This window comes from Heterodontus francisci, chromosome 1 (assembly GCF_036365525.1).
Source record: "Heterodontus francisci isolate sHetFra1 chromosome 1, sHetFra1.hap1, whole genome shotgun sequence".
Taxonomy (NCBI): Eukaryota; Metazoa; Chordata; class Chondrichthyes; order Heterodontiformes; family Heterodontidae; genus Heterodontus; species Heterodontus francisci.
The window spans coordinates 188,536,198-188,562,295 of NC_090371.1; the positions used below are offsets into that span (position 1 = coordinate 188,536,198).

The following is a 26,098-nucleotide window of genomic DNA, read 5'->3' on the forward strand; positions in this document are numbered from 1 at the left end:
TGCCCTGCTGGATCAGACATCGGATTTCAGCAAGTCTCTATTCAAAGCCTGCAAAAAATTTGTTTGCGGCTCTCAATGAGCTCAATGGTGAGCACCGTTCCTTTGCCACTGGCCCAAAGTCTAGACCAGTGTATCCACTTTAGTGAGTCCAGTGGCCTGGATGAAAGGACAGTTCACAAGACAGCTCATGATTAAATATTTGCATTTTGTACCTCATTTCTAAGATTTTTTAAAACCTAGGTATTTTGACTAAATGGACAGTATCGTAAACAACAATTCTGCAACATTTGGCTGAATCTTGGCTCCCAAAATCGAGTGGACTGAGATCAGGTCAGAGGTTAAAATTCAGAAGATCTGGAACAGAAGCTGAACCTGCCCATTTCCAGTTTTAACGGAGGCGGGACAAAGGGCGAGCAACCAAGTTGCTCCTGGGAAGTGTGTTGGTGCATTTAGCCTGCCTTCATTTTAACTGTCATTCTAATTTTAACCACAGGCAGCCGGCTTTCCCAGGACTCGGGGAAACTCGGTAGCTTAAAGGAGGCAAAAAGGGTTGAATCCATGAGGTGAGTTCCCTTGTAAGACTGCTTGTGGGCCAGGAGGAGCAGGAATATTTCCTCCAGGCACAACAAGTAACTTGGTTAAACTACATCCCCCCCCCCCCTTACCAACCCCATGATCTGTCTGCCCCCTGGCATCAGCCCCTGACCACGTTTTGGACTGCCACCAACCACAATCAGCCCACCGCAGTCAGGAACACCCATGATTCAGACCACTCTCTCAATCTCCCTCACTACCCAATACAGAGACCCGTTCTTGTAAATTTCAGCTTTGTGAAGTAGATTACCACCTGAAAGGCCTCCAGTATGTCAATTAGAAACCCCACAGAAAAGAATTTAAAGGAACTCTGTCCTTAAAAACTTATCTTCCGGGTATCCTAAACACATGGAACTTGCTTCTAGGCTAAAATCCAGGCCAACTTAAATATCGAAGCTTCCTTTATAAATTTAACTGCATTTCAATCCATACTGTATACGATTAGGACTGTTGGAAGCTGCAATGTCTGTTGATTACAATAGCTTCCTTACATAGGTAGACTATCTGGCTAGGGGAGGCGGTGGCATAGTGATAATGTCACTGGACTGGTAACCCAGAGACCCAGGCTACTGCTCTGGGGACATGGGTTCAAATTCCACAATTGCAGATGGTGAAATCTGAATTCAATTAATCTGGTAATTAAAAAAGCTAGTCTAATGATGACCATGAAACCATTGTCAATTGTTGTAAAAACTCATCTTGTTCACTTGTCCTTTAGGGAAGGAAATCTACCGTCTTTACTTGGTCTGGTCTACATGTGACTCCAGAGCCACAGCAATGTGGCTGACTCTTAAAAATGCCCTCTGAAATGGCCTACCAAACCACTCAGTTGAAGGGCAATTAGGGATGGGCAATAAATGCTGGCCTAGCCAGCGATGTCCACATCCCACAAAACAAATTAAAAAAAAAAAAATTACTGTTGCTATTTCTTATGGCAGCGTCCCTCATTTTTATCTGAGGCCTTTGTTTGAATTTAATTTGTTAAGTATTGCTGTAGCAGAAGCAAATTTAAGATCCTTTTTGGAAAGAAGTGATGGCTTTAAATGTAGAATGATTATTTAAGAAGTGCTACAGGGTTATCAATTCTTAGTTCAGCAGTTATCTGTAACCTATGTAATTACTTGCTCTCAATGTATTGTCAATAATTACCAAATAATCTACAATTTCTTTTTGAAAAATGACTTGTACGACCACTTATGGTACAATATGTCGGTGCTAGTATTAGGAGGGGGTGCGATATATTTCCAAGTCCGCATGGCATGTGACTTAGAGGGAACTTCCAGGTGGTGGTGGTGCCATGCATCTGCTTCCCTTGTCCGTCTAAGTGCTGGAGGTGCTGCAGTGCATCTTGTAGATGGTACACACTGCAGTCATGGTGTGCTGATAGAGTAGGAAGTGAATGTTTAAGCTGGTGGATGGGGTACCAATCAAGCGGGCTGCTTTGTCCTGGATGGTGTCAGGCTTCCTGAGTGGTGCTCAAGCTGTACTCATCAGGCAAGTGGAGAGTATTCCATTACACTCCTGACTTGTGCCTTGTAAATGATGGAAAGGCTTTGAGGAATCAGAAGGTCACTTGCTGCAGAATACACAGCCTTTGACGCATTTCTGTAGTTACAGGGGAGGTGGTTGGACACACTTTTGTTGGAGATTGTTATTGTGTAGCTCGAATGTTACTTGTCACTCATCAGCCCAAGCATAAATGTTGTTCAAGTTTTGCTGCATGTGGGCACGGACTGCTTCATTATCTGAGAAGTTGCATGTGGAACTGGACACTGTGCAGTCATCAGTGAATATCTCCAGTTCTGAAGATGGTTAGGCCTAGAACACTGTCTAGAGGAACTCCTTTGGTGATGTCCTGGGGCTAAGATGATTGACGTCCAACAACCACAACCATCTTCCTTTGTGCTAAGTGTGACTCCAGTCAGTGGAGAGTTTTGCCCCAATTCCCACTGACTCCAAATTTACTCGGGCTTCTTGCTGCCACACTTGGTCAAGTGCTGTCTTTTTGATGTCTAGGACAGTTACTCATGTCTGGAATTCAGCTCTTTTGTTCATTTTTGGACCAAGGCCTAATGAGGTCTGGAGCCAAGTGGTCATGACGGAACCAAACTGAGCACTGGTGAGCAGGTTATGGTGAGGAAGTGCCACTTAATAGCATTGTGGACAGCACCTTCCATCACTTTGCTCATGATTGAGAGTAGATTGATGGACTTTTATTTGGCTATATTGGATTTATCTTGTTTTGTGTGGACAGGAAATGCCTGAGCAATTTTCCACTTTTGTCAGGTAGATGCCAGTGTTGTAGCTACGCTGGAACAGCTAGGCTAGAGGCACGGCTAGTACTAGAGCACAAGTTTCCAGCATTACAGCTGGGATGTTGCTGGAGCCCACAGCCTTTGCTCTCTCCAGTGTGCTGAAATGTTTCTTGATATCACATGGAGTGAATTGAATTGGACAAAGACTGTAATCTGTGACGGTGGGGACCTCAGGAGGAGACCAAGATAGATCATTGACTTGGCACTTCTGACTGAAGATGGTTGTAAACCCTTCAGCCTTGTCTTTTGTGTTGACATGCTGGCCTCCGCCATCATTGAGGATGGGGATTGTTCATGAAGCCTCCTCTTTCTGTTCTTTAAATGTCCACTACCATTCATGATTGGATGTGGCAGGACTGCAAAGCTTTGATCTGACCCGTTGGCAGTGGGATCGCTTAGCCCTGTTTCCACTGTTTAGTATGCATGTAGTCCTGTATTGTAGCTTCACCAGGTTGGCACCTCATTTTTAAGTGTGCTTAGTGCTGCCCCTCACATGCTCTCCTACACTTCTCATCGAACCAAGGTTGGTCCCCTGGCTTAATGTTAATGGTAGAGCGAGGGATATGCCGGGCCTTGAGGTTACAGATTGTGGTTGAATACAACTCTGCCGCTGTTGATGACCCATAGAGCCTCACGGATGCCCAGTTTTGAGCGGCTATATCTGTTCTGAATCTATTCCATTTAGCACAATGATTATGCCACTTACTGAGGACACCTTCCACCGTGTTGTGAAGATGGGACTTTGCCTCCTCAAGGACAGTGCGGTGGTCACTCCTACCATTGCTCCCATAGACAGATGCGTCTGCGACAGGTAATTTGATGAGGGTAAGGTCAAGTAGATTTTTCCCTTGTGTTGGTTTTGTCACCACCTGCCACAGGCCCAGTCTGGTAGATGTCCTTCAGGACTTGACCAGTTCAGTCACTGGTGGTGGTACTGAACCATTGTGGAGATGAACATTGAATTCCCCCACCCACAGTATATCCTGTGCCCTTGCTTCTCTCAATGCTTCTTCCAAGCAGTATTCAACATGGAGGAGTACTGATTCATCAGATGAGGGAGGGCGATAGATGGTGATCAGCAGCAGCTTTTCTTGCCCAAAGGTTATTGCAGAAAATAAAAGCTTATGGTGTAGGGGGTAACATATTGGCATGGATAGAAGATTGGCTAGCTAACAGGAAACAGAGTAGGCATAAATGGGTCATTTTCTGGTTGGCAAAATGTAACGATTGGTGTGCCACAGGGATCTGTGCTAGGGACTCAACTTTTTACAATTTATATAAATGACTTAGATGAAGAGACTGAAGGTATGGTTGCTAAATTTGCTGCTGACACAACGATAGGTAGGAAAGCAACTTGTGAACAGGACATAAGGGGGCTGTCAGTTCAGAATCAGTTCAGCCATGAACTTATTGAATGGCGGAGCAGGCTCGAAGGGCTGAGTGGCCTACTGCTGCTCCTAATTCGTATGTTTTTTTTAAATTCCAGATTTATTTAATTCAATTTAAAGTTCCCATCTGCCATAGTGAGATTTGAACTCAAGACTGTGGATCATTAGTCCAGGCTTCTGGATTACTAGACCAGTAATATAACCACTATGCTACCATACCCGTGTGTACAATTGCAATCGTGATTTTGAACAGTTTCTCACATAAAATCTAAATGAATACTTAAAGGAATGATGGAACAAAAAAGGAAATTTTCTTGTGGAGGCAGAGGGCATGACTGAGTTATGAATGAGTAGTTTGCATCTGTCTTTACAAAAGAGGAGGATTAATTTAATCTTACAATAGAGGACAAGGGAATAGAGATATTGGATTGAATAGAATGAGACAGAAAGGAGGTGCTAAATATGTTGGCATCACTCAATGCTAAAAAGTCACTAGGTTCCAAGGGGATACATCCCTGGCTGCTGAGGGAAGATCAGATGGAGCTAGCAGAAGCTCTGGTCACAATCTTTCAATCCTGCTTGACTATGGAAGTGGTGCCAGAGGACTGAAGGATTTCAAATGTTCAACCACTGTTCAAGAAAGGGGAAAGAGATAAACCTGGTAACTATAGACCAATCAGTCTAGCATCAGTAGTGGGAAAACTGCTAGAAATCATGCTTGAGCTCCAGAGTAGGATAGTAGTAGACTTTGGGATGAGATAGTCAGGTTACAAATCTCTGATTAGACCTCAGCTGGAGTATTTGTGTACTCTACAGCCACTGTGTTTCAGGAAGGATGTCAATACCTTGGAGAGGTACAAAGCAGATACCAGAATGATACCAGGAATGAGGGACTTCCGTTATTGCAGAGATTGGGGAAGGTGGAATTGTTCTCCTTCGATCGGAGAAGGTTAAGGGAAAACCTAATAGAGGTATTCAAAATTGTGAGGGGTTTCGATGGAGCAAGTAGGGAGAAACCCTTTTTTGACAAGTAGATTGGTAAGAAGAGGTTGGAGGTTTAAAATTGGCACAAAAAACAGAGAGGAAATGAGGGGAAATTTCTTCACTGAGGATTGTTTAGATCTGGAACACATTACCTGGAAGTGTGATGGGATCAGATAACAGGACTTTTCTAAAAGCAATTGAACATGCACTTGAAGAGAGCTAATTTGCAGGGTTAAGGGCAAAAAAGCTGGTGTAAGTGATACAAAAAATTAAAAGAATACTTGGACAACTTTTTCAAAGGGCCAGCACAGGCACAATGGGCTGGATCCCACCACGGCAGAAGGTGGAATTTCAATTCAATTAATAAATCTGGAGTTAAAAGCTAGTCTAATGATGGCAATGATTGTCGAAAAAACCCTGGTTCACTAATGGCCTTTAAGGAACAGAACCTGGTCGGGCCGACATGTGACACCAGACCCACAGCAATTTGGTTGACTCGTAATGCCCTCTGAAATGGCCTAGCAAGCCACTCAGTTGTATCAAACTGCTACAAAGTCAATAAGGAATGAAACTGGACAGACTACCCGGCATCGACCCCGGCACCGGAAATGACAACGGAAAACTCAGCCTTGTCAACCCTGCAAAGTCCTCCTTACTAACATTTGGGAGCCTGTGCCAAAGTTGGGAGAGCTGTCCCACAGACTAGCCAAGCAGCAGCTTGACATAGTCATACTCACGGAATCATATATTACACACACTGCCATCACCATCCCCAGTTATGTCTTGTCTCACTGGCAGGACAGACCCAGCATAGGTGGCGGCACAGTGGTATACAGTCGTGAGGGAGTTGCCTGGGGACTCTTCAACATTGACTCTGGACCCCATGAAGTCTCATGTCATCAGGTCAAATATGGGAAAGGAAACCTCCTGCTGATTACCACCTACCACCACCACCTCCCCACCGCCCCCCCCCCCCCCCCCCCCACCTCAGCTGATGACTCAGTACTCCTGTATGTTGAACACCAGTTGGAGGAAGCACTGAGGGTGCCAAGGGCTCAGAATGCACTCTGGGTCAGAGACTTCAATGTCCATCACCAAGAGTGGCTCGGTAGCACCATTACTGACTGAGCTGGCTGAGTCCTAAAGGACATAACTGCTGGACTGGGTCTGCAGCAGGTGTTGAGGGAACCAACAAGAGGGAAAAACATACTTGAACTTGTCCTCACCAATCTGCCTGTCAGCATTGGTAGGAGTCACTACCACACAGTCTTTGTGGAGATGAAGTCCTGTCTGCACATTGAAGATACCCTCGTTTGTGTTGTGTGGCACTACCACCATGCTAAATGGGATAGATTTCGAACAGATCTAGCAACTCAAAACTGGGCATCCATGAGGAGCTGTGGGCCATCAACCTCAGCAGAATTATACTCAACCACAATCTGTAACTTCATGGCCCGGCATAATCCCCACTCTATCATTACCATCAAGCCGAGGATCAGCCCTGGTTTGATGAAGAGTGTAGGAGGGCATGTCAGGAGCAGCACCAGGCATACCTCAAATTTTAAATTTGAGGCATTGCGGGACTGTGAACCAGTGTCAGCTAGCAAACTCCGGAACGATGGGTGACTAGGAAAGGATATAGACAGTGAAATTTTGGATGTACTGAAGTTTATGGAGGTGCAGGATGGGAAACCAATGAGGAGTTCGTAGTTGACAAAAGGATGGATAAGGGTTTCAGTTGCAGATGCGTTGAGGACATACCAGTAGTGGGAAACAATCAGACTGAGAGAAAGTAGGAGTTTTACTGGTGACCAGGACAACAAAGATGGAGGAGAGGGAGTGGTTAAGCAGAACAGCAGCAGAATTATCATGGTGAATGGAAGACCAAAGGCTCGACAATTCAGCAGTTTCTAAGTACCATTATAAGTGACTTATGGGACAGCGTATTCCAAGGGTGAATGCAGATAAAAATGGGGTAGAGAAGGTTTATGGTTAAGGACACAAAGAAGTAGTTTGAAGAAGACCTTGTCTGTGATTGAGGTGACAGGGGTAAAGAAGCCCGCACAGTGGGCGGCACAGTGGCGCAGTGGTTAGCACCGCAGCCTCACAGCTCCAGGGACCCGGGTTTGATTCTGGGTACTGCCTGTGCGGAGTTTGCAAGTTCTCCCTGTGTCTGCGTGGGTTTTCGCCGGGTGCTCCGGTTTCCCCCCACATCCAAAGACTTGCAGGTGATAGGTAAATTGGCCATTGTGAATTGCCCCTAGTGTAGGGAAGTGATAGGGAATAGGGGATTACTGTAGGGTTAGTATAAATGGGTGGTTGTTGGTCGGTACAGACTCGGTGGGCCGAAGGGCCTGTTTCAGTGCTGTATCTCTAAATAAAATAAATAAAGCCACATGAGTTGGCGAGGACAATGGAGTGGCCCTGAATATTGCTAAGAATGTTTATATGGATGAAGAGGTTTAAGGGTGACAATGAAATCAGAGGAGTGAAAGCAAGATGATGAGGGTTTACTCAGGGTAGAGACTAGGAGGAAAGGGTGGGCAGTCGAGAATAAGGATTTTAAAGGAAAGAATGAGGTGCTCAAAAGAGAAAAAGATGCCAGAGGAGTAGATAAGAGAACTTAGTGTGATTTGGTGATGAACACTGCAGTGTTTCCATCACAACTGTGAAGTCAATGTAATCATCACAATAAAGGGATGGTAAAGGCTTTTTTCATGAGTAAATAGACATTCTGGAGGCAAATGCAGAGGGGGCCCTGCCCTGGTATATACATACCTGTTCTGTAAAGACGCCAGATGCTTCCCTTCATTTCGATGCTGTATGTAAAAACCAAACTCTTTGATCTCCTTCAGAAAATGCAGAGTAGAATACGCAGTTCCGGAGAGCACCCAGAGCCTGTATGAAAAGTTCTTGAAGTGTAGCAGTGCCAAAAATGTTTTTTTTTTTTTTTGAATTGAGCCCTTAGTTGTTGTAGATTTGCTGTCACCGAGGTCAGATCTGCTTAAATGATGCACACTGCAGACTCTCTGAATATGTTTCATCATTGGGCGGCACAGTGGCGCAGTGGTTAGCACCGCAGCCTCACAGCTCCAGGGACCCGGGTTCGATTCTGGGTACTGCCTGTGCGGAATTGCAAGTTCTCCCTGTGTCTGCGTGGGTTTTCGCCGGGTGCTCCGGTTTCCTCCCACATCCAAAGACTTGCAGGTGATAGGTAAATTGGCCATTGTAAATTGCCTCTAGTGTAGGGAGGTGATGGGGAATATGGGATTACTGTAGGGTTAGTATAAATGGGTGGTTGTTGGTCAGCACAGACTCGGTGGGCCGAAGGGCCTGTTTCAGTGCTGTATCTCTAAAATAAAAAAAATGTTCTTTGATGTTGCTGATATTTTTCTCGTTCTCTGCTCCATATCCCTGAGCTCCCTCTGGGTATCTCTCAATGCTGCTGATGTACTTAAAATACTGAAAAATGAATCAAAAAGTGTAGAATAGCATGACCTTGTTCACTTCAGCTTATTACCAGAGAATGGTCACTTGGATGAGGTTGAAAATGGTACCTGTGGTATAGTGACAAATTAATGTCTTAAAAAGGATGGGAGGCTCTGACATCGGATTGCCAATTCTGGTCGGAGGTATTCGTGGAGAGATCTGCGAAATATTATTGCATTTACCTTAAAGATTGCATCTACTGTAGATGAGTATCTTTGCTCGTGGTCTTACGCTAGCAGCTGTTGGGCAAGAAGTTCCGAGAATCGGAAACCGATGGCAGGGAACAGGAGAAACTAATGATGGGGAGGGATTTGCATGTGAAACACTAGAGGTTGGAGGAACTTTGATTCCACCAGTAACTAATAGTACTCACTGAAATTATATTCATGTATAATAAGTCATAACACTGAGATTCTCTTAATCAATATTAACACAATAGCTCACTGCTAATCTTTGTGTAACAGGTCGTTAGTTATACATGTAACACCCAATATTCTGCCTGAAACTAGTTGTAACCCAATAATCTGCTGATATTCATTCTGTAATGAGAGCCAGAATCCTCCTGCATTGTGCAAGGTGTGATTAGACCCACCGGTCTATGCTACATTTAACAAACGCCATCTTTCTCCTTATTTCCTTGGGTTCTGGTTTAGACTAATTCCATGTGAATGCACCAACTCTGAACCGAGTGTATCTGTCAATGCTAATCTGTACTTGAATTTCACATGTCAAAACCAGCTGGTACAAACTGACCTTAACCAAACTAAGAGATTGCACAAACAGCAGTGGGTTTGGCTTTTGGGCCACTTCTCACAGGTTACATTGTCCTAAATTCAGCTCAGCACCAACATTTCTAAACCAATCCTTGTGCTCGGACTCATTGAATGATAGAAATAACAGCTCTGGAGGAGGCCATCTGTTCATGTAGCCAGGGGGAGGGGGGCTATTGGGATATGGCTGCATAGTAGCAGCAGTTCACCTAAGTGGTCATCCTTTATGTAAGTGACTGGGCAGTGAATTTTGATGTATGGATGCTGTCACAGTTGACTGCAATTTTGGTCTTGTGGATTTTATTAATTCAAAGAGTTGAAGAGTGAATGTGCTCCACTATTTTTGTACCGTACTGATAAATGTTTGGAGCTACTATAGCCTCCAGAAACAAGTATGCTTGGGTTGGATGGGTGTTAAAATTTAAAAGAGGTGGAGTGGGGGTGCGCCACTAGCTCCCAGGGAATGGGTCCCTCCTGTAAATATTTTAATAAACCTGCATGCCTCAGATTTTGCTTCCATTTTGAATTTAACCTAGTGTCTAAAATGTGGTGAGGACTGCTAGGTCCTTCAGCACTGCTCCTCCTCTCCACCACACCTCCACCCCAGCAAGCAAAATGTTCCACCAACCTGGCCTTCCTGATCTCCTCCCCCAACCAACTCCAGTCTTTCTGATCCTCCCTCTGCTCTCTCCGATTGCAGCTTTTGATCGCCCCATAGACCTTTCGGTATCTGTGGCCTGGTACTAGAAGCCTACCTGCCCATTTGAGAGGCTGGTTAGCTGTAGCTGGGAAATGGAGGCAAAAATGCTCATCAGGCCCCAGTGTTAAATTCAGCAGGACATGGGGGAAATCCATATGGGTTTGGTTTCCCAAATGTAAAACTGCCCACTCCCCCAACCCATACCCGCATCGGGACCATTAACTCCCTCTCCACAGATACTGCCTAACCTGCTGAGTATTTCCAGCAGTTTCTCTTTTTTTATTGGATTTCGCTAAATAATAAATATGGCTGGAACTTTACACTACCCCCCTGGGAGTGGTTGGGGGGGTGGTGGGTGGTGGTGGAGGCTTAAAATTGAGTGGGAGGCAGGGAGTTGCCAATCCTGTCGCCTTCCCGCTCCCCCCAGTACAATTTTATGAGCAGCGGGAGAAGTGACAGACGTCCTGCTCACCCCAAGTCAATTAAGGCCCTTAAGTGGCCAATTAATAGCCACGCAAGAGCCTCCTCCTGCTGCCACTGGGATATTAACAGCGGCGGATGGGCACTTTGCCAGCTGAGAAGGCCACCCAGTCAAACCTGACAGCCTCCTTGCAGGCTTGGGGGTGGGGGCCCTCCTGATCGAGCACTCTGTGCCCCACGGAGAGCCCCCTTCCACAGCACAAGCCTCCCCTCAGAGCACCTTCGCTGATTGTGCCAGCCAGGCCCCATACACTAACCTTAATTTCTCCATAACTGCTCCTCTTGCTGGGTGCAGTCCCAGCAGTGGCCACTGCACCTAGTGGTGCTGCGAGGACTGAAGAGCTGCTGGCCTGCTGATTGGCTAGCAGCTCTTGGATTGTCAGGACTTACTGCCTCAGAGGGCTGGACGTCCCACCCAAGGCCAATTAATGGCCTGGGCCACGTAAAATTACGGTGTGGCTTCCAGGCCTGGCGGAGGCGGCCTTGCCCGCAACTTTTTGACCAGTGGGTGGGGCCTCATCCGGCCTCTGACTCATTACACATATATGATGGTTAAAGTGTAATTGTGTTACTTGCTGTGTACCGTGTGTACATACTTAACACCTCAAAGTACATGGGACCACCGCTACCAAAAATAACTGGCACTGTATGAGCAAGTATATTTGAACTAAATTACTGTATATACAATCAGCTGTTAATGGTTGAGACCTTGGGTAGTATTAAACTAGAAGTTTTTACATTTTATATATGCCAATATCTAAATTTGTGTACAATATTTTAGATGTAGTATGCAAGAAATAATACAGTAGTTACTGTAGATTCAAATGCCAACAAATAAGTATTTTTGAAAGTGTATTTTTCTTTTTCAGTTCGGCTCCATGACAGCATATCAGAGGAAGGGTTCCATTACTTAGTGTTTGATTTGTAAGTATTTTTTCACCTTGTTCAGCTTTTATCATTCTTTCACTATTAAAGCACAATAAAATCAACTTGTTTTATATAAAGGGATGTTTACTGGCTCCAGAATTGCTCATTATGTTAGGTATTTTGTTAAAACAATGGGCTGAATTTTATAGACCTCCACCCCACCCCCCGACATCAGGGGTCGTGGGGGGTGCGGACAATGCCTCCGGTAGAGGCCCGCCACGAGCCTCAACACCAGGAAGGCCTGGCCCGATGTCCCCGGTGGTGGCGAGGCATCATGACGGCACCCCCGTCACTTGGCGATGGGAGCCAATTTAAATATATAAAACCATTTAAATGAATGAATAAATTACCTTCCCGCTCCTGCCATCCATTCCAGAGCGATATTGGTACCGGTGGCCAGAACTCCCCCTTTCAGGGGATCCAAGGCGGAACACTGGTGGGGAGGGGGGAAGCAGGTAAATTTTTCAGTGTGGAATGAGGGGGGCAGTGTCCGTCAATCATTTAATTGATGTAGGGGATGGTGGGAAGGGGTAAAGTTTAACGTTTGTGAACTTTGTGGGGGAGAAGGTCAGGTGCACACAAGGTAAGTGTTTTGGTGGTTGGGGGGGGGGCGGGGGAGAGGGTAGGTAATTAATCCTATGATTATTGTGTTATGGGGCCGTGGGAGAGGGTCAGGATCAATTTATTTAATCTTTTTAAATCACTATCTCTTTAAATATTTAATTTGAAATGAAGGGCTCGGAGCCCTTTAAAAATGGCATCAGCGCCTGCACAAAGGCGGCTGACTCCATTGCCGGGAACAGCCCGCCCACCCCGTCCATGTCATCAGGGTGGGCGGTCCGCCCTGGCTATTGAATGAGAAGCCATGTTTAATATCATGTGGCTCCACGATGTGTGGCGACCCAATGATTCCAGCAGGCAGTTTTAAGCATTGTAATATTATGAGGTTGGCGCAGAAGAACTTACCATAAACGATGTGATACCCAGTCTTCAGAAACCTGTTTTCTTTTCTAATAGCAAGGTTGCATGCAGATATCAATCAAACAGATGCTCATTTTTCCTGTAAATGAATATGGTATTTAATACCTATGATGGATTCCCCAGGCATATGGTATGGCATTGATACCAGGGACAGGAATTTTATGCTGTCTGCCATGGCAGATTTGGTGGTGTGCAGGGCAATATAATTCGGTGGGAGGTGTTTTTTCAGACTCCCGATGGCAGGATATTTTAGAGCAATTAAGTTGATGGGTTTACGGCATTCCGGGGCTCCCCCAACACGGTGGTGGACTGCAGCTTTGCATTCATTTAAATAATGTGAATACACATTACCATTCGCAGAGTTACGATTTAGTCCTACCTGCCAGATTAAGTGAATGGCAAGCAATATTCCCGTGCCACCCAGTTTCCGAATTGTTTCAACGTGGCGTGCAACAGTTGGATCTGTGCAGTTGAGTCTCAGCACTGTGCTCTTCTCTCTTAAACTCATCTGCTAAACTGTCAGCATTGGAATGGATGTTTACCTTCACGCCAGTGTTGGAATGGATGTTTACCTCCAGGCTTGGCACCAGCATCTCGGGATGACAGCGACAGCATGAACGGGGGATGCATGGAGTGTCAGGGGACGGAAGGGTGGGGTTGATCGGGTACATCAAAGGGCAGGGTGGTTGGAGAGGGAAGGGTGGCGTATGGGGGCTACATGGAGGAGGAGGGAAGGGTGGAGCGATCGGGTACATGGAGGAGCAGGGGAGGGTAACCGGGAGGGAAGGGTAGGATTGATTGGGTGCATCAAGGAGAAGGGGAGGGTGGAGTGGAGCGTCCAGGTTGTTGAATGGTTGATGTTGATGGTGAAGTTGCATGTTGTCGGCTGCAGGGCTGGTGGGTGGATTAGATCAGTACAGTGTGAAGATATTTGGCAAGGGCCAAAAGGGAGGGATGAGTGCTGTTAATGTCAGGGAGCCGTGGGGCAAATTGAGGGTACTGGCTAGCAGAGGGAATGGTTGCAGTCAATGGGGGCAAATGTATTCTGTAGGGAGGAAGGTCAAGACTAATGGGTGGGTATTCAACAACTTCACATAGAGGGAAACGAGACTCGGCAACAATGGTCAGTTCAGTGTGAGGAGGTTCAAGGGTAAGAGTCAGTATGTTGATAGTAACGGGAGTGGGAATGGGGGGAGGGATAGCAAAATACATTGATGATTACACTGTGCAACGTAATGGGGTGAGGCTAAATGGTTACGGAGGAAAGGGTAATGATAACATTGGGTGAGTCAAGGGTGATGGGCTCAAGCTGGAAGGTTGCAGGAGGAGGTTGGATGGTGGGGAGACTTTCCCTGAATTCCACGTGCACCATTTTCTCCAATGATAATGGGAACCACGTGAACACACAAGGAGAGTGGAGGAGGAAAACAATAATGGGTGTGTCTTCTACCTGGTTGCAATTTGAAGACAGATATAATTCACTGCCACGATGTTTCAGCTCAGTGTCAACATAGGGCTGAATTGCCATAATCTGTTTATTTTATTGTGCAGAAAAGCCATAGTGACATGGGTCTCGTACACCCAATTTGTCTCGTAGCACAGGAAGAAGAACAAAGATAGACTAAGGAGGGCTCTATTCCCTCAACTCATGATGCCTGAGCACCAGCAACAGGCAGAACAGGAAGGTGAGGATGGTCCAAATGATAATATCTAGGTACAGGGTTATCGAAGACAGGTACCGGCATGTCCTCACATCCTCAGGACAAGGACAAATTACCTACAAATGTCAGAGAGGCAATGCCAGAGCCACCTAAGGATGTCACGTGAAATGGTTACAGAGTGTTAACTGGGGTCTTACTTGAGCACATATTTGTAGGATCCTGCAGCATGAACTACAACAACTCGGCTTCGGTGAGAATCCCATGCCAGTTGCAATTTTTTTCTCCAGCGGCTCCTTTCAGGGATCCACGCGCGACATCCACTCGGTGGGCTGAAGGGCCTGTTTCAGTGCTGTGTATCTCTATGACTATGACATATGTGGCATCTCTCAGTCTGTGACCCCCAGGTGCATCAAAGAGGTGACCAATGCCCTTTTCCGACGTACCAAGGATTTCATCTAATTAACTGTAGACAAGGACAGCTAGGCAGCAAGGTCTGCAGTCTTCGGCGCCATCGCTAGCTTTCCTAGAGTGCAAGGAGTGATCGACTGTACTCATGTGGCCATCAGAGCTCCTTGAGACCAGCCTGCTGTCTTTGTCAATCGCATAGGCCTCCACTCTTTAAACGTGCAACTGGTTTGCGACTACAGGAGAAGAATCATGCATGTTTGCGCATGTTTCCCATGGAGCTGTCATGCCTGCTACATGTTAAGGAACTCGCAGCTTCCAGGAGTTTTCAAGGAACCAGCCAAAGTGGACGAAGGATCCTGGGTGACATGCTTGATGACACCAGTATGTCCTCTCCAAAGTGTTGCTGAAGAGAGGTACAATGCTGTGCTCACGCATCCACCAGAGCCATTATTGAACTCACCATTGGCATGCTGAAACTGTGATTCCATTGCCTTGACTGGTCTGGAGGGGCTCTTCGAGTACGCGGCTCAGAGGGTGTTACAAATAATCGTTGTCTGCTGTGCCTTGCACAACATTGCAGTTGGACATGGCAAAAATCTGCAGGCGAAATAACAGGAGGAACACCAGTCCTTTATGTGCGGCACAGTGTCGCAGTGGTTAGCATCGCAGCCTCACAGCTCCAGTGACCCGGGTTCGATTCTGGGTACTGCCTGTGTGGAGTTTGCAAGTTCTCCCTGTGTCTGCGTGGGTTTCCTCCGGGTGCTCCGGTTTCCTCCCACATGCCAAAGACTTGCTGGTTGATAGGTTAATTGGCCATTATAAATTGCCACTAGTTTAGGTAGGTGGTAGGGGAATATAGGGACATGTGGGGATGTGGTAGGAATATGGAATTAGTGTAGGATTAGTATAAATGGGTGGTTGATGGTCGGCACAGACTCGGTGGGCCGAAGGGCCTGTTTCAGTGCTGTATCTCTAAACTAAACTAAACTCCTCAGATGAGGATTACTATGAAGATGGTGAGGAGGAGGACAACAATGACAACGATGCCATCATCGATATGAAGGCCATGGAGAGACGTGCAAGGGACATCAGGGAAAACCTTATTTATGCATGTTTCAGCCAACAATAAGCTACATCATCAAGGAACATTGGGAGGAGAAACACAGAAATTCACTTTTTCATGAGGTCTTATTCATCGCTACAATCTTAATGAAACGTTGCTACACTTTCATTTGATTAGCACTTGAAATCATCTATGGGCTACGATGAATGCGACTACACACCACTGCAAACAGCACTAAGTTATGTCCAGAGAAAAACAAAAGTAAGGCATGACAGTATTGGAAAAAGTTAATAATCATCAATAGTAAAACCGCCATCAATAAAGAGTGAAGGCTCAAATTCCAATGAGATACGGACACGGGACATTTCCTGAGATGCTTTGCAAACATCATTGCATTCCTGCCATAGGCCTCCAAAAAAAACTTTGTATCCATCTGTAAGTAAACAAAACATTACCGAGAGTGGATCAAATTTTGCATAAAGTTAAATTTTTTAATAAATCATTGCAATCATGGTAATTTGTACAGCATCCATGCCTCCTTCGTGATTGAAACTGTTTCAATTTCCTTTTTCTCCCACTATGTCTAGTTACTACCCTGACATTAGCAGCTGAGGTGGAGGCAGTCTGCTCAGTGCACTGCCCCCTTGCTGTGGATGACTGAGGTGGGTGTCTTCTGGAGGAACGGGGCTTTAATGGCTCCATCCTACTGGGGGTCTGCAGCAGTGGTGCTTGGGTATCCCCCATGTGCTCGCCTGCTGGAGGTAACGGGATCAATGTCAGAGGGGAGGACGAGACACTGCTTACCCTGGAGTTGTCCTGGGAGGAAGGCCCCGGCGCTGCTGTTACACGCTCCTCCTCTATCTGTGTGCACAATGGCAACTGCTTGTCTCCCTGGAGGGAGGTCTAGCTTCCTCATCCCACTCTCACTTAGACTCTGCTGCATGGAGCCTATGGCAACAGTGAAGGAGTGCAGGTCAGATCGCAAATGGATTGAGCGCTCAACCAGACACCACAGAGCTCACCAGACTCTCAACTGAGGAGCCCATACACTCAAATACCTGGAACATGGCAGACGTCATGGATTCCTCTATGGCAGGTGCAAAGCCACTCATGACTTCAGGCATCTCCGACATATTTTCCACATAGCTTGGCTGCACATCCTGCAGACTTCTCAGCAACAAACAGAGGATTATCATGTGCTTGGGGCTGAGCAGGGGCCTGGTCCCCAGCAGTCCTCTGATTGTCAGGAGACCCGGCTGGCAAATGCTCCCTCAGCTGCTGGGACATGTCTGTGACATGCACACCAGATTGTGACCTAGATTCTAATCTTTAGCCCCCCGTGGACCATGTGGATGTATCTGGATGCTGGTGGAGGTGGAACTAGTTAAGCCTCAGCTGGAGTATTGTGTCCAGTTCTTGGGCACTGCACTTCAGGGAAAGTGTGTTGGCTTTGGAGAGAGTACAGAAAAGATTCACGAGAATGGTTCCAGAGATGAGGAACTTCAGTTATGATGATAGATTGAAGAAGTTGGGACTGTTTTCCTTGGAGAAGAGAGGGCTGAGAGGTGATTTGATAGAGGTATTCAAAATCATGAGGGGTCTGGACAGAGTAGATGGAGAGAAACTGTTCCCACTCGTGTGAGGATCAAGAACAGGAGGGCACAGATTTAAAGTGATTGGCAAAAGCGACATGAGGAAAACTTCTTCACGCAGCGATTAGTTAGGATTTGGAATGCATTGCCTGAGACTGTGGTGGGGGCAGGTTCAATTGAGGCATTCAAGAGGGAATTAGACTGTTATCTGAAAAGGAAGAATGTGCCGGGGAATGGCATTAGGTGAATTGCTCTTTTGGAGAACCATTGCAGACACGATGGGCCGAATGTCCTCTTTCTGCGCTGTAACAATTCTGTGATACTTTGCAGAGGCAGGTGACAGTGCACCTTCTGGGGCATTGCTGCCGCCTTCCAACCCAGGGCAGGATTCTTGGGCTACGCGGTATTCTGCGACTCGTGTGTGGGCAACAGCAGTGGAGACACAGAGGCACTTTAAGCACGTTCTTCACTTAATTTCCTTCAGTTTCCACATATGGCTGCAAGAGCAGAGATGACACTTCATCCTCATGCTTTGTGACTCCTGCCTCGCCATTTCTGCTTGCCCTGCCTCCCTTCTCTCTCGCGATCTCCGCCTCCTCCTCAGCCGTGGTCTGTAGCCTTATGTCAGGGACCCCTCCTCCTGTCTTAGCTTGCTCACACTGGTTGTGGCTTTGTTTATCCTACAGCAGACTGTGCAGATTTAATGACATGGCAAATGATGCATCACAACCATTGCATATATGCATCAACATCACTCATTCTGCATTGGCTTTTGCACAACACATCCAATCACATAAACAATGCTAACTTTCATCATTTAGTAAATGGCACCAAGGCTGCTCACATATTCCACTGCATTCCTTGCATACCCTCGGCCTTAAAGACACAGAGCCATGGAAGCAAACAATGGAGCAGCTTTTCCAGGATCACTTACCCTCACTGATCTGAGCAAGTCATTGATCTGCTTCTGGCACTGCACCCATGTTCTTCGAGTTACCCCATGGGTTGAGACCACCTCCGCTACCTCCATCCAGGCCCCTACCAATGAAAGGCCATCCCCGCCGCATGATCCCACATGTGTCCTGCCCGTCACCACATGACTATTTTAAATACAAAAGCACGTGGGAAACGGGACTTGTGGCAACAGATGCCATGGCACTCATAAGGTTCCACTCCAGATACCTAACGCTAATTGATACGTTCTTATTTCATCTGGTTATGTATTCTCAGCTTCAAAACTGGCAAGGGGTTAAACGTGTGTATTAGCCATGGTGTTGCACTTGGGAACTAAGACCAAGTGTAGTTTTCAGTTGCAACTAGCAGATGATTCGACAAGGGCATGCAGACAAACTTCAGCTGCAATTTTAAAGTCCTACATTTTGTCCTTGTCACATTTCAATTCTAAATTCCGATATCTACATTTACATTGGAACTGTTTACATAAACATTTCATACTGCAACTACATCCTTCTGCCTGCTGCTCAAATAGGGGAAGGTGTAAATACATCACAAGTTTACATTGACCGTTTTCATCATAAACATAGGAATTTATCATGAAAAAGTTGCCAAAGTGCATGCATATGCGATTGTTGTGATTTTGCATATGTGGTAAGTTAGAAAATATGGGCTTGCTGTTGCCCCAAAAAAGGCACAAAAGACAGTTTAATAGGTAAATTTAATTATTATTTTGAAATATAAAAGTTTTGAATTTTTCTTTTGTTGAAACCTTTATTTAGGGCATTTAGAAATTTTCAATACTGTGGATAAAATTATATATGAAAAGAACTGTTCAGAAAAGGCATTTTGAACAAACTGAGAACCCAGTTGCCAGATTGCACAGTAAAAGCAAGATAAACAAAAGCCCAAATGAATGTAAACTTGGGAATCTAGAATAAAGACCTGCATTATATAGTACCTTTCACAACTTCAGGGTGCCCCAAGGTGCTTTACAACCAGAGAAATACTTTTATTTGTAGTGTAATTACGGTTGCAATGTAGAAATGCGGAAGGTAATTTGTGCACAGCAAGGTCTGCAAACAACAATGAGGTAATGACCAAACAATCTGTTTTAGTGATGTTGGATGAGGGATTAAATATTAGCCAGGACACCTGGGGAAAACTTCACTGGAAGAACAAAGTCAACAAATGTGGTTGACTCTTAAAAACGCCCTCTGAAATGACTGAGCAAGCCAAATGGGCAATAAATGCTGGCCAAGCCAGCGATGCCCACACGCCACAAAAAACAAATTTTAAAAAATGACAACAGGAAGTCAAGTGGTGCTGACAGGAAATATGCAAAATCGTCTTCCAAGGAGACCAGTCAAGCCTCAAGACTGATTTGCACTACATAGGTTTAGCATTGTTGGAAAGCTGAAGCCACTTCACAGTTGGGCTGAACTTGTAGTGTAATTGCACTGGTAGTGCCGTGACCTAATTACAAAATCACTTTACTGTTACCAAGCTGACATTGCATTTCAATTCTATCAATATTGCTATTCAAAACATATTGCCTCTGCCCAGGCATTTGCCTTTATAATCAGAATGTATCCCATGCCACCAGGTTGATTCCCAGCAAGTGGTGAACATTGCATAGCAACCCAGGCACATGCTGATATACTCTTGTGGTATGATGCCAGTAAAAGTCCGCATGCGGCCATGAATTGGATGTTTTGATTTTATTTTAGTAGGTAAATCAGTATTACAAAAGGGAAATAATGCCAATCAGTGAAAGTCCAAACTCACAGGACACTGAATGATTTGCCATCTAACATCTTATCTGTCACTATTATTTGGACGATATAACAATATCCAGACAGACCCTTAAATTGATGCCCTGTTGGAGTTTAGCTTCTTAGCAGCTGGGAAATTTAAAAAGTAAAGCAGGTATGATCCTACAGTCATTCCTCGACCTGTGCTCAAATTTTAGCACATATTTAGTTTCTGGCAAGCTGATTTAAAAAGTGCTGTAACAGGTCATAGAATCACAGAATGATACAGCGCAGAAGAAGGCCATTTGGCCCATTGAGCTTGTGCCGGCTCTTTGAAAGAGCATCCAATTAGTCCCACTCCACTGCTCTTTCCCCATAGCCCTGCAATTTTTTTTCATTTTTAAGGATATATTCAATTCCCTTTTGAAAGTTTCTATTGGCAGCTGGGTCCTATTTCACTGGATGATGTCTTATTCCCCTCCACCCCCCCCCACCCTCAAAAAAGCCCTAAAAAGTAACAGACTCAAAAAATAGATATATGAGCTAAGATTGAAACTAGTTAATAAATTATCAGGTGTCATCCTTTGGAATATTCCATATGGGTTGATGCCAGTTTTTCATTTTTGGTTTCTTCTGTAAAAAGATCATCGTCATTTTGTGCCACAGTCAACATAAGAGTGCCCTTTTTCACATGTTTTCGTTTGGGCAGAATTTGGAAGTAGTTCAGTGAAACGAGCTTTGGACATTCCTGTTCAGTATTGAGTACTGGTAAATGTGCATGAGATCCTGTGCTTTGGTGGGTGTTGCACTCAATGTACAGAACTAACATCCTCGGGGATGGACATCCTTTCCTGAAAATTAGAAATGTGAATGTAGACAGTTGTCAACAAGAATGTGTATGGGGTTGGGTTTAAACGGGGTATCAAATATTGTACCAGATGCAGCAGTTGCAGTGCCAGTGAGGCAGTTGTCTATTTGCTAAAGCTAGAGCTGAATGTTGGAGATGCTGAATTTGGTTAAATACTTTGTATTGTTTTCCTATTACCTTTGCGGTTCAGGAAGCATTCATGCAGATTTCTACCCTAGGAGATGAATTTGATTTAGTAGAGCCTATGATGGGGTTGCTAAATATGATATCTGGAAATGGAGGGCTTGATAGCAGCTGCCCTTAGGTAAGTCTCATTCCATGTTTATGTTGAGTTCTTAATTCTTTCCATGATAGATATATATTTTTGATCATGAATTATTTGGAGTAACACTGTAGAATTTTCCTGGTTGGGTTGCGATCACAACGTCAGTTCCGGGTCGGGAAACCGGAGGTGGCCGTGGCGGGACGTCATTTAGGGAGCCCCATCCAATTAAGGACACTGGGCCGACTAGGGAAGAGGAAGGCCCAAAAGGAAGACCACCAGGAGAGAAGGGCGCTGCTCAGGCAGGCAGGAGACCGGGAGGGCACCTGAAAATGGAACCACTCTGCAGCAGTGGAAAAAATTAGAAACCATGCCTGGCCGCATCTGTCAGGCCATCCACGGGAAGGCTTGGGGCTGCAGCTGTAGCTGTCGCATCCCAGTCAGTCCATGCTGGGGTGAATGAAAGGAGGTGACGATGGCTCGTGCCGCCCCTCCCACCCCACCCCAGCCTGCCACTGGGAGGCCGGCTCCAATTAAATTCCTGGCTCCAGCCTCACTATGGAGCCTGACCACCTTCAGGAAGATCCCAATTACCTTTCCCTCAGTTGGCCCATTAATGGGCCTAATTGGCTGTCTGCCGCTGCCATGTTGACCCTGCCTCCGGCAAGACTGCTTGGAGGTGGTAATGCATCGGGTAGCTGAACCAACATGCAATTTTACAACTGTGCTCCCAGTCTTGCCTCCTAAACCACCGTTGCGAGATTGGGATAATTCAGGCCAGAGGCTGGGAATTCTGCAGCGAGTAACTCACCACCTGACTTCCCAGTGCCTGTCCACCATCTACAAGGCACAAGTCAGGAGTGTGATGGAATATTCTCCACTTGCCTGGATGGATGCAGCACCAACAACACTCAGGAAGCTCGACACCATCCAGGAGAAAGCAGCCCGCTTGATTGGAACCCCATCAACAAACATTCACTCCCTCCACCACCGACGCATAGTGGCTGCAGTGTGTACCATCCATAAGATGCACTGCAGCAGCACACAATGGCGCAGTGGTTAGCACCGCAGCCTCACAGCTGCAGTGACCCGGGTTCGATTCTGGGTACTGCCTTTGCGGAGTTTGCAAGTTCTCCCTGTGACCACGTGGGTTTTCCACAGCCAAAGACTTGCAGGTTGATAGGTAAATTGGCCGTTGTAAATTGCCCCTAGTGTAGGTAGGTGGTAGGGAATATGGGATTACTGTAGGGTTAGTATAAATGGGTGGTTGTTGGTCGGCACAGACTCGGTGGGCCAAAGGGCCTGTTTCAGTGCTGTATCTCTAAATAAAAATAAATTTTAAAAAAACGCACCAAGGCTCCTTTCAAACCCGTGACCTCTACCACCGAGAAGGTCAAGGGCAGCAAATGTGTGGGAATGCCGCCACCTGCAAGTTCCCATCTAAGCCACACACCATCCTGACTTGGAACTATATCACTGTTCCTACACTGTCGCTGGTTCAAAATCCTGGAACTCCCTTTCTAACAGCACTGTGAGTGTACCTACCCCACATGGCCTGCAGCGGTTCAAGAAGGCAGCTCACCACCACCTTCTCAAGGGCAATTAGGGATGGACAATAAATGCTGGCCTAGCCAGCGATGCCCACATTCCATGAATGAATAAAAAATGGCCCTGTGTATTCAAATTTACAATACATCTGAAAATCACCCTGGTGTTTCCAAGATTTCCCTGCTGCCAACAGAAAGTCAAATTCCAGCACTATCATTTGCAGAAATTATTTATAACAAAGCACTTGTCATTCAATAAAGGAAAGTACAGCTTAAATTTTATATTAAAATGTCTTGTTTCTTCACCTGAATATTTATCTTGTGTGTTTAAATCTTACATATAGCATAAAGTTCTTGTAAGTGTAACATTTGCTTTCTTTAACACTTTCCTGTTATGCTTTTTCCACCATGCCAATCCAACATTTTTCTGTAATGTTTAAGCTTCTTGGGACTGAAAATGTGCCCTTCTGTTGCACTGTGCTGTAACTCCAGTGGGAATGCAGAGGAAAATGAGGCTGGGATCCAGATACATTGGGTTGCAGCATTACATCAGATATTCCACAGCTCTTTGTAAGAAACTGAGCCTTTGCCTGCCCCTTACAAGGCTAGTGGCATTGCAGTGGACTCCCATATGTCAAGCCTGTCAGGGACCTGCTGCACCATTGGTGGTGATATGCACCAGGTCACTGAGTCCAGAGCTGTATCATGGCTTGGACCCCTGAAGAGGAGGCATTTTTAATTAATTAATCATTAAATAAATATAGAGCAGCTTTTTGTCTCAATTTCCGGGCATACCTGCTTCCCCTTCCTCTGAAACTGTCAATGTACAATGTGGCCTTTGGGGCAAGGCAGGCATCCTGGGTGCATCCCTAATAATGAAGATGCCTACCATTCATATGATAATTAAGGAAACTCACCTGATCCCAGGAACTAAGACAGGTCAGTGGCCGAGGTTCCAAATGAGCATATCCTCCTAGTAATTTCAGGAAGAACTGTCTCCTTCCTACATCCCTCCCCCACATACAGATTTTTGAACCTCTTGTTTTTACCCTGTTTCCTCTATTTGTCTCTGGCCCATTCTTCCCATGTAACTCATCCAGTTCTGCTGTTCCCAACAGCTGAGTTGCATCTCCCAAATCTGAAGCCTGTGAGGAATGATTTCGTCTGATCTGCACTTCTGACCTTACTACAACACTGGTCATTACACAATCCCAGCTCACTGTTCCAAACCTGCTTGCGATTGGCACCTTTTTCTACTCTTGACCCACACCTTCCCTTCGGAAGACGTGTTGTAGAATTCCTGGTCATGACTTGGCAACTACATAAAGCAAATACTTTAAGTAACTTAACTTCTAATAATGCTGCATTACTTAACAGTAATCCCGGCATATAATAGGAATTCCAGACCAGGCCCTAAAGCCCGATGCCTATCAATGCTCCCAGATCCCTGTACCTCCTTCCTATGAATTCCAGGAACTTGTGATCTACCTTCCAATTTTTCCCTTAACCAACACCTCTTTCCTGGTGATGCTTCAACCCTCAACTGCAGGTAGTCCCAGATCCCAATTCTGCAATTATATCTAGTTCTTGTCACTGGAAGCATTTGCAAGGGGATGCAGATAGGGTGGGAGGGCGTTGAAGATGCCCTCACCCTTCTCCTGCACCCAAGACACCAAGTAGCGTTCCCACATCCGGGCACTTCGTCAAAGATCTCCCACACACCAGCAGCCCCCTTCCAGCAAACCATTCACAGATCAAAAGGTTTCCACCCGCTGAGCTTTTAGAGCCCATCAATTCTTCACAGCTCCAATGACCACTGCTCCCATCCCAGTATTAGCAGAAGCCAGAACAACCCTCACCTTCAATTTCCAGGACTACTACTTCCCTTCTACCTACTTAGAACATTTTCTACATCATTGACCTGTAGTTCCGTTTTTTTAAGATACAAGTAAACTTGAAACAAAACAATAGCAATGAATGTCACTGATTTTACAATTGCCACAAAAATAAGTATGAAATTTGTTCCAATATGTGTCTCTAGTGATATTCTATTTAGTGGCAGTTTGAACTCCTGATCAACGAGTGTTCCTTTTCTGTTATTTGTAACAAGACAATTTTTATTTGAATAGATGGAGATGAATGTGGAATTTGTATGCAAGTTTTTAATTCTCTCCTACTTCAAATACTGTACATTTATTGCATGTATTTTCAGATATTTTAATTGACAAAGGAGGACCATTGTCAAAATTTTATGAAATATCAGTTAAGATTTTTGAGCTATATTGGGCTGTTGAGTTGTGGTAGGGAGGATAAGTGTTAACAATTATGCAAATGCATGAAGTAATTGTATACATTATGTTCACTTCTCTAAGTGTTAAGTGAAAGAACATTATTGTGTAAAGGATCCAGCACAATTATGAAAATAGTCCTAAAAATGTGGCCCTTGCGGAGACCTTACCCACCGATGCGCCCCAGCTCTGAACCCTGAACGAGTTGCATAGAGCTGGTGGGAAAAAATACCCACTTTCGATGCAGCTCCTGCCCCTGCCTGCCCCATGTATCAGCAAGGTCTGACATTTGACTGATTTTGGGAGGGGGTAAGATTTCACAGGCCTGCCCTGAGGCCAACTGTAGTACTCTATTGATTGTGCCAAACCTAGATATTTTGTGCTCTTTGTGATTCACTACTCAGTGGTAAATTTTACTGAATCAATGGGAAGACCATTCAAGCTGGTTAATCTGAAAGCTAAATGGTAGTTGTGTCTGAAAACAGTCACTATCACATGTACTTGGGATTATCCTGCTGTGTCTTGCTGATACATTTCTATATAATTAGAAAGTCAGATTCAGCTCCCCTCCCCCCCACCCCCCCACTTCTTGAAGTATAATTTAACCAAATTCACAGTCTTTTGGAGGAAAGGGAAAGGAGCAAAGAAGCAAGCAAACCATTGTTGATATTATAAGATAGCAAAACTGAAAATCTGTATATTAGATAAAGAATAATAGCTGATGGGTGCTGGGTGAATCATTTCCCTCTTTCCTAAGGCATACAAATAATACCTGAATTTATCATTTGCATCTAAGGATTATTTAGTGTCTTGCCTAATCCAACCACATATTTTACCAGTTACACAAGCCAAATCAATTACTGCAAAGTGAATTACTGAGTGAAGTCACCACTTCCCCTAGGGAGAGCCCATTTCATAGATACACAGTTCAGGAAAAAGTGGTGGAGACCCATTTCACCAGTAAGTTACCCCTGAATTTTCCAGGCCTCCCTTTGGGAGAGAAAGTTGGACATTCACTTGCAGCAGGTACAGACCCATTGTAGAGATGCAAGTATGGCAGCAAGGAGTTCCGA

The 26,098-nt window shown here is 45.3% G+C and overlaps 1 protein-coding gene across 9 annotated transcripts in view; it reads left to right on the forward strand.

Annotated features, from left to right (window-relative positions):
* Positions 1-26,098, forward strand: part of LOC137373923 (calcium/calmodulin-dependent protein kinase type II delta chain) — a 485,051-nt gene that overhangs the window by 278,779 nt on the left and 180,174 nt on the right. For all 9 annotated transcript variants that reach the window (XM_068039605.1, XM_068039544.1, XM_068039577.1 and 6 more), the window contains exon 4: positions 11,590-11,644. In XM_068039605.1, coding sequence (XP_067895706.1) covers positions 11,590-11,644 — 55 coding nt within the window. The remainder of the gene's footprint in view (positions 1-11,589; positions 11,645-26,098) is intronic.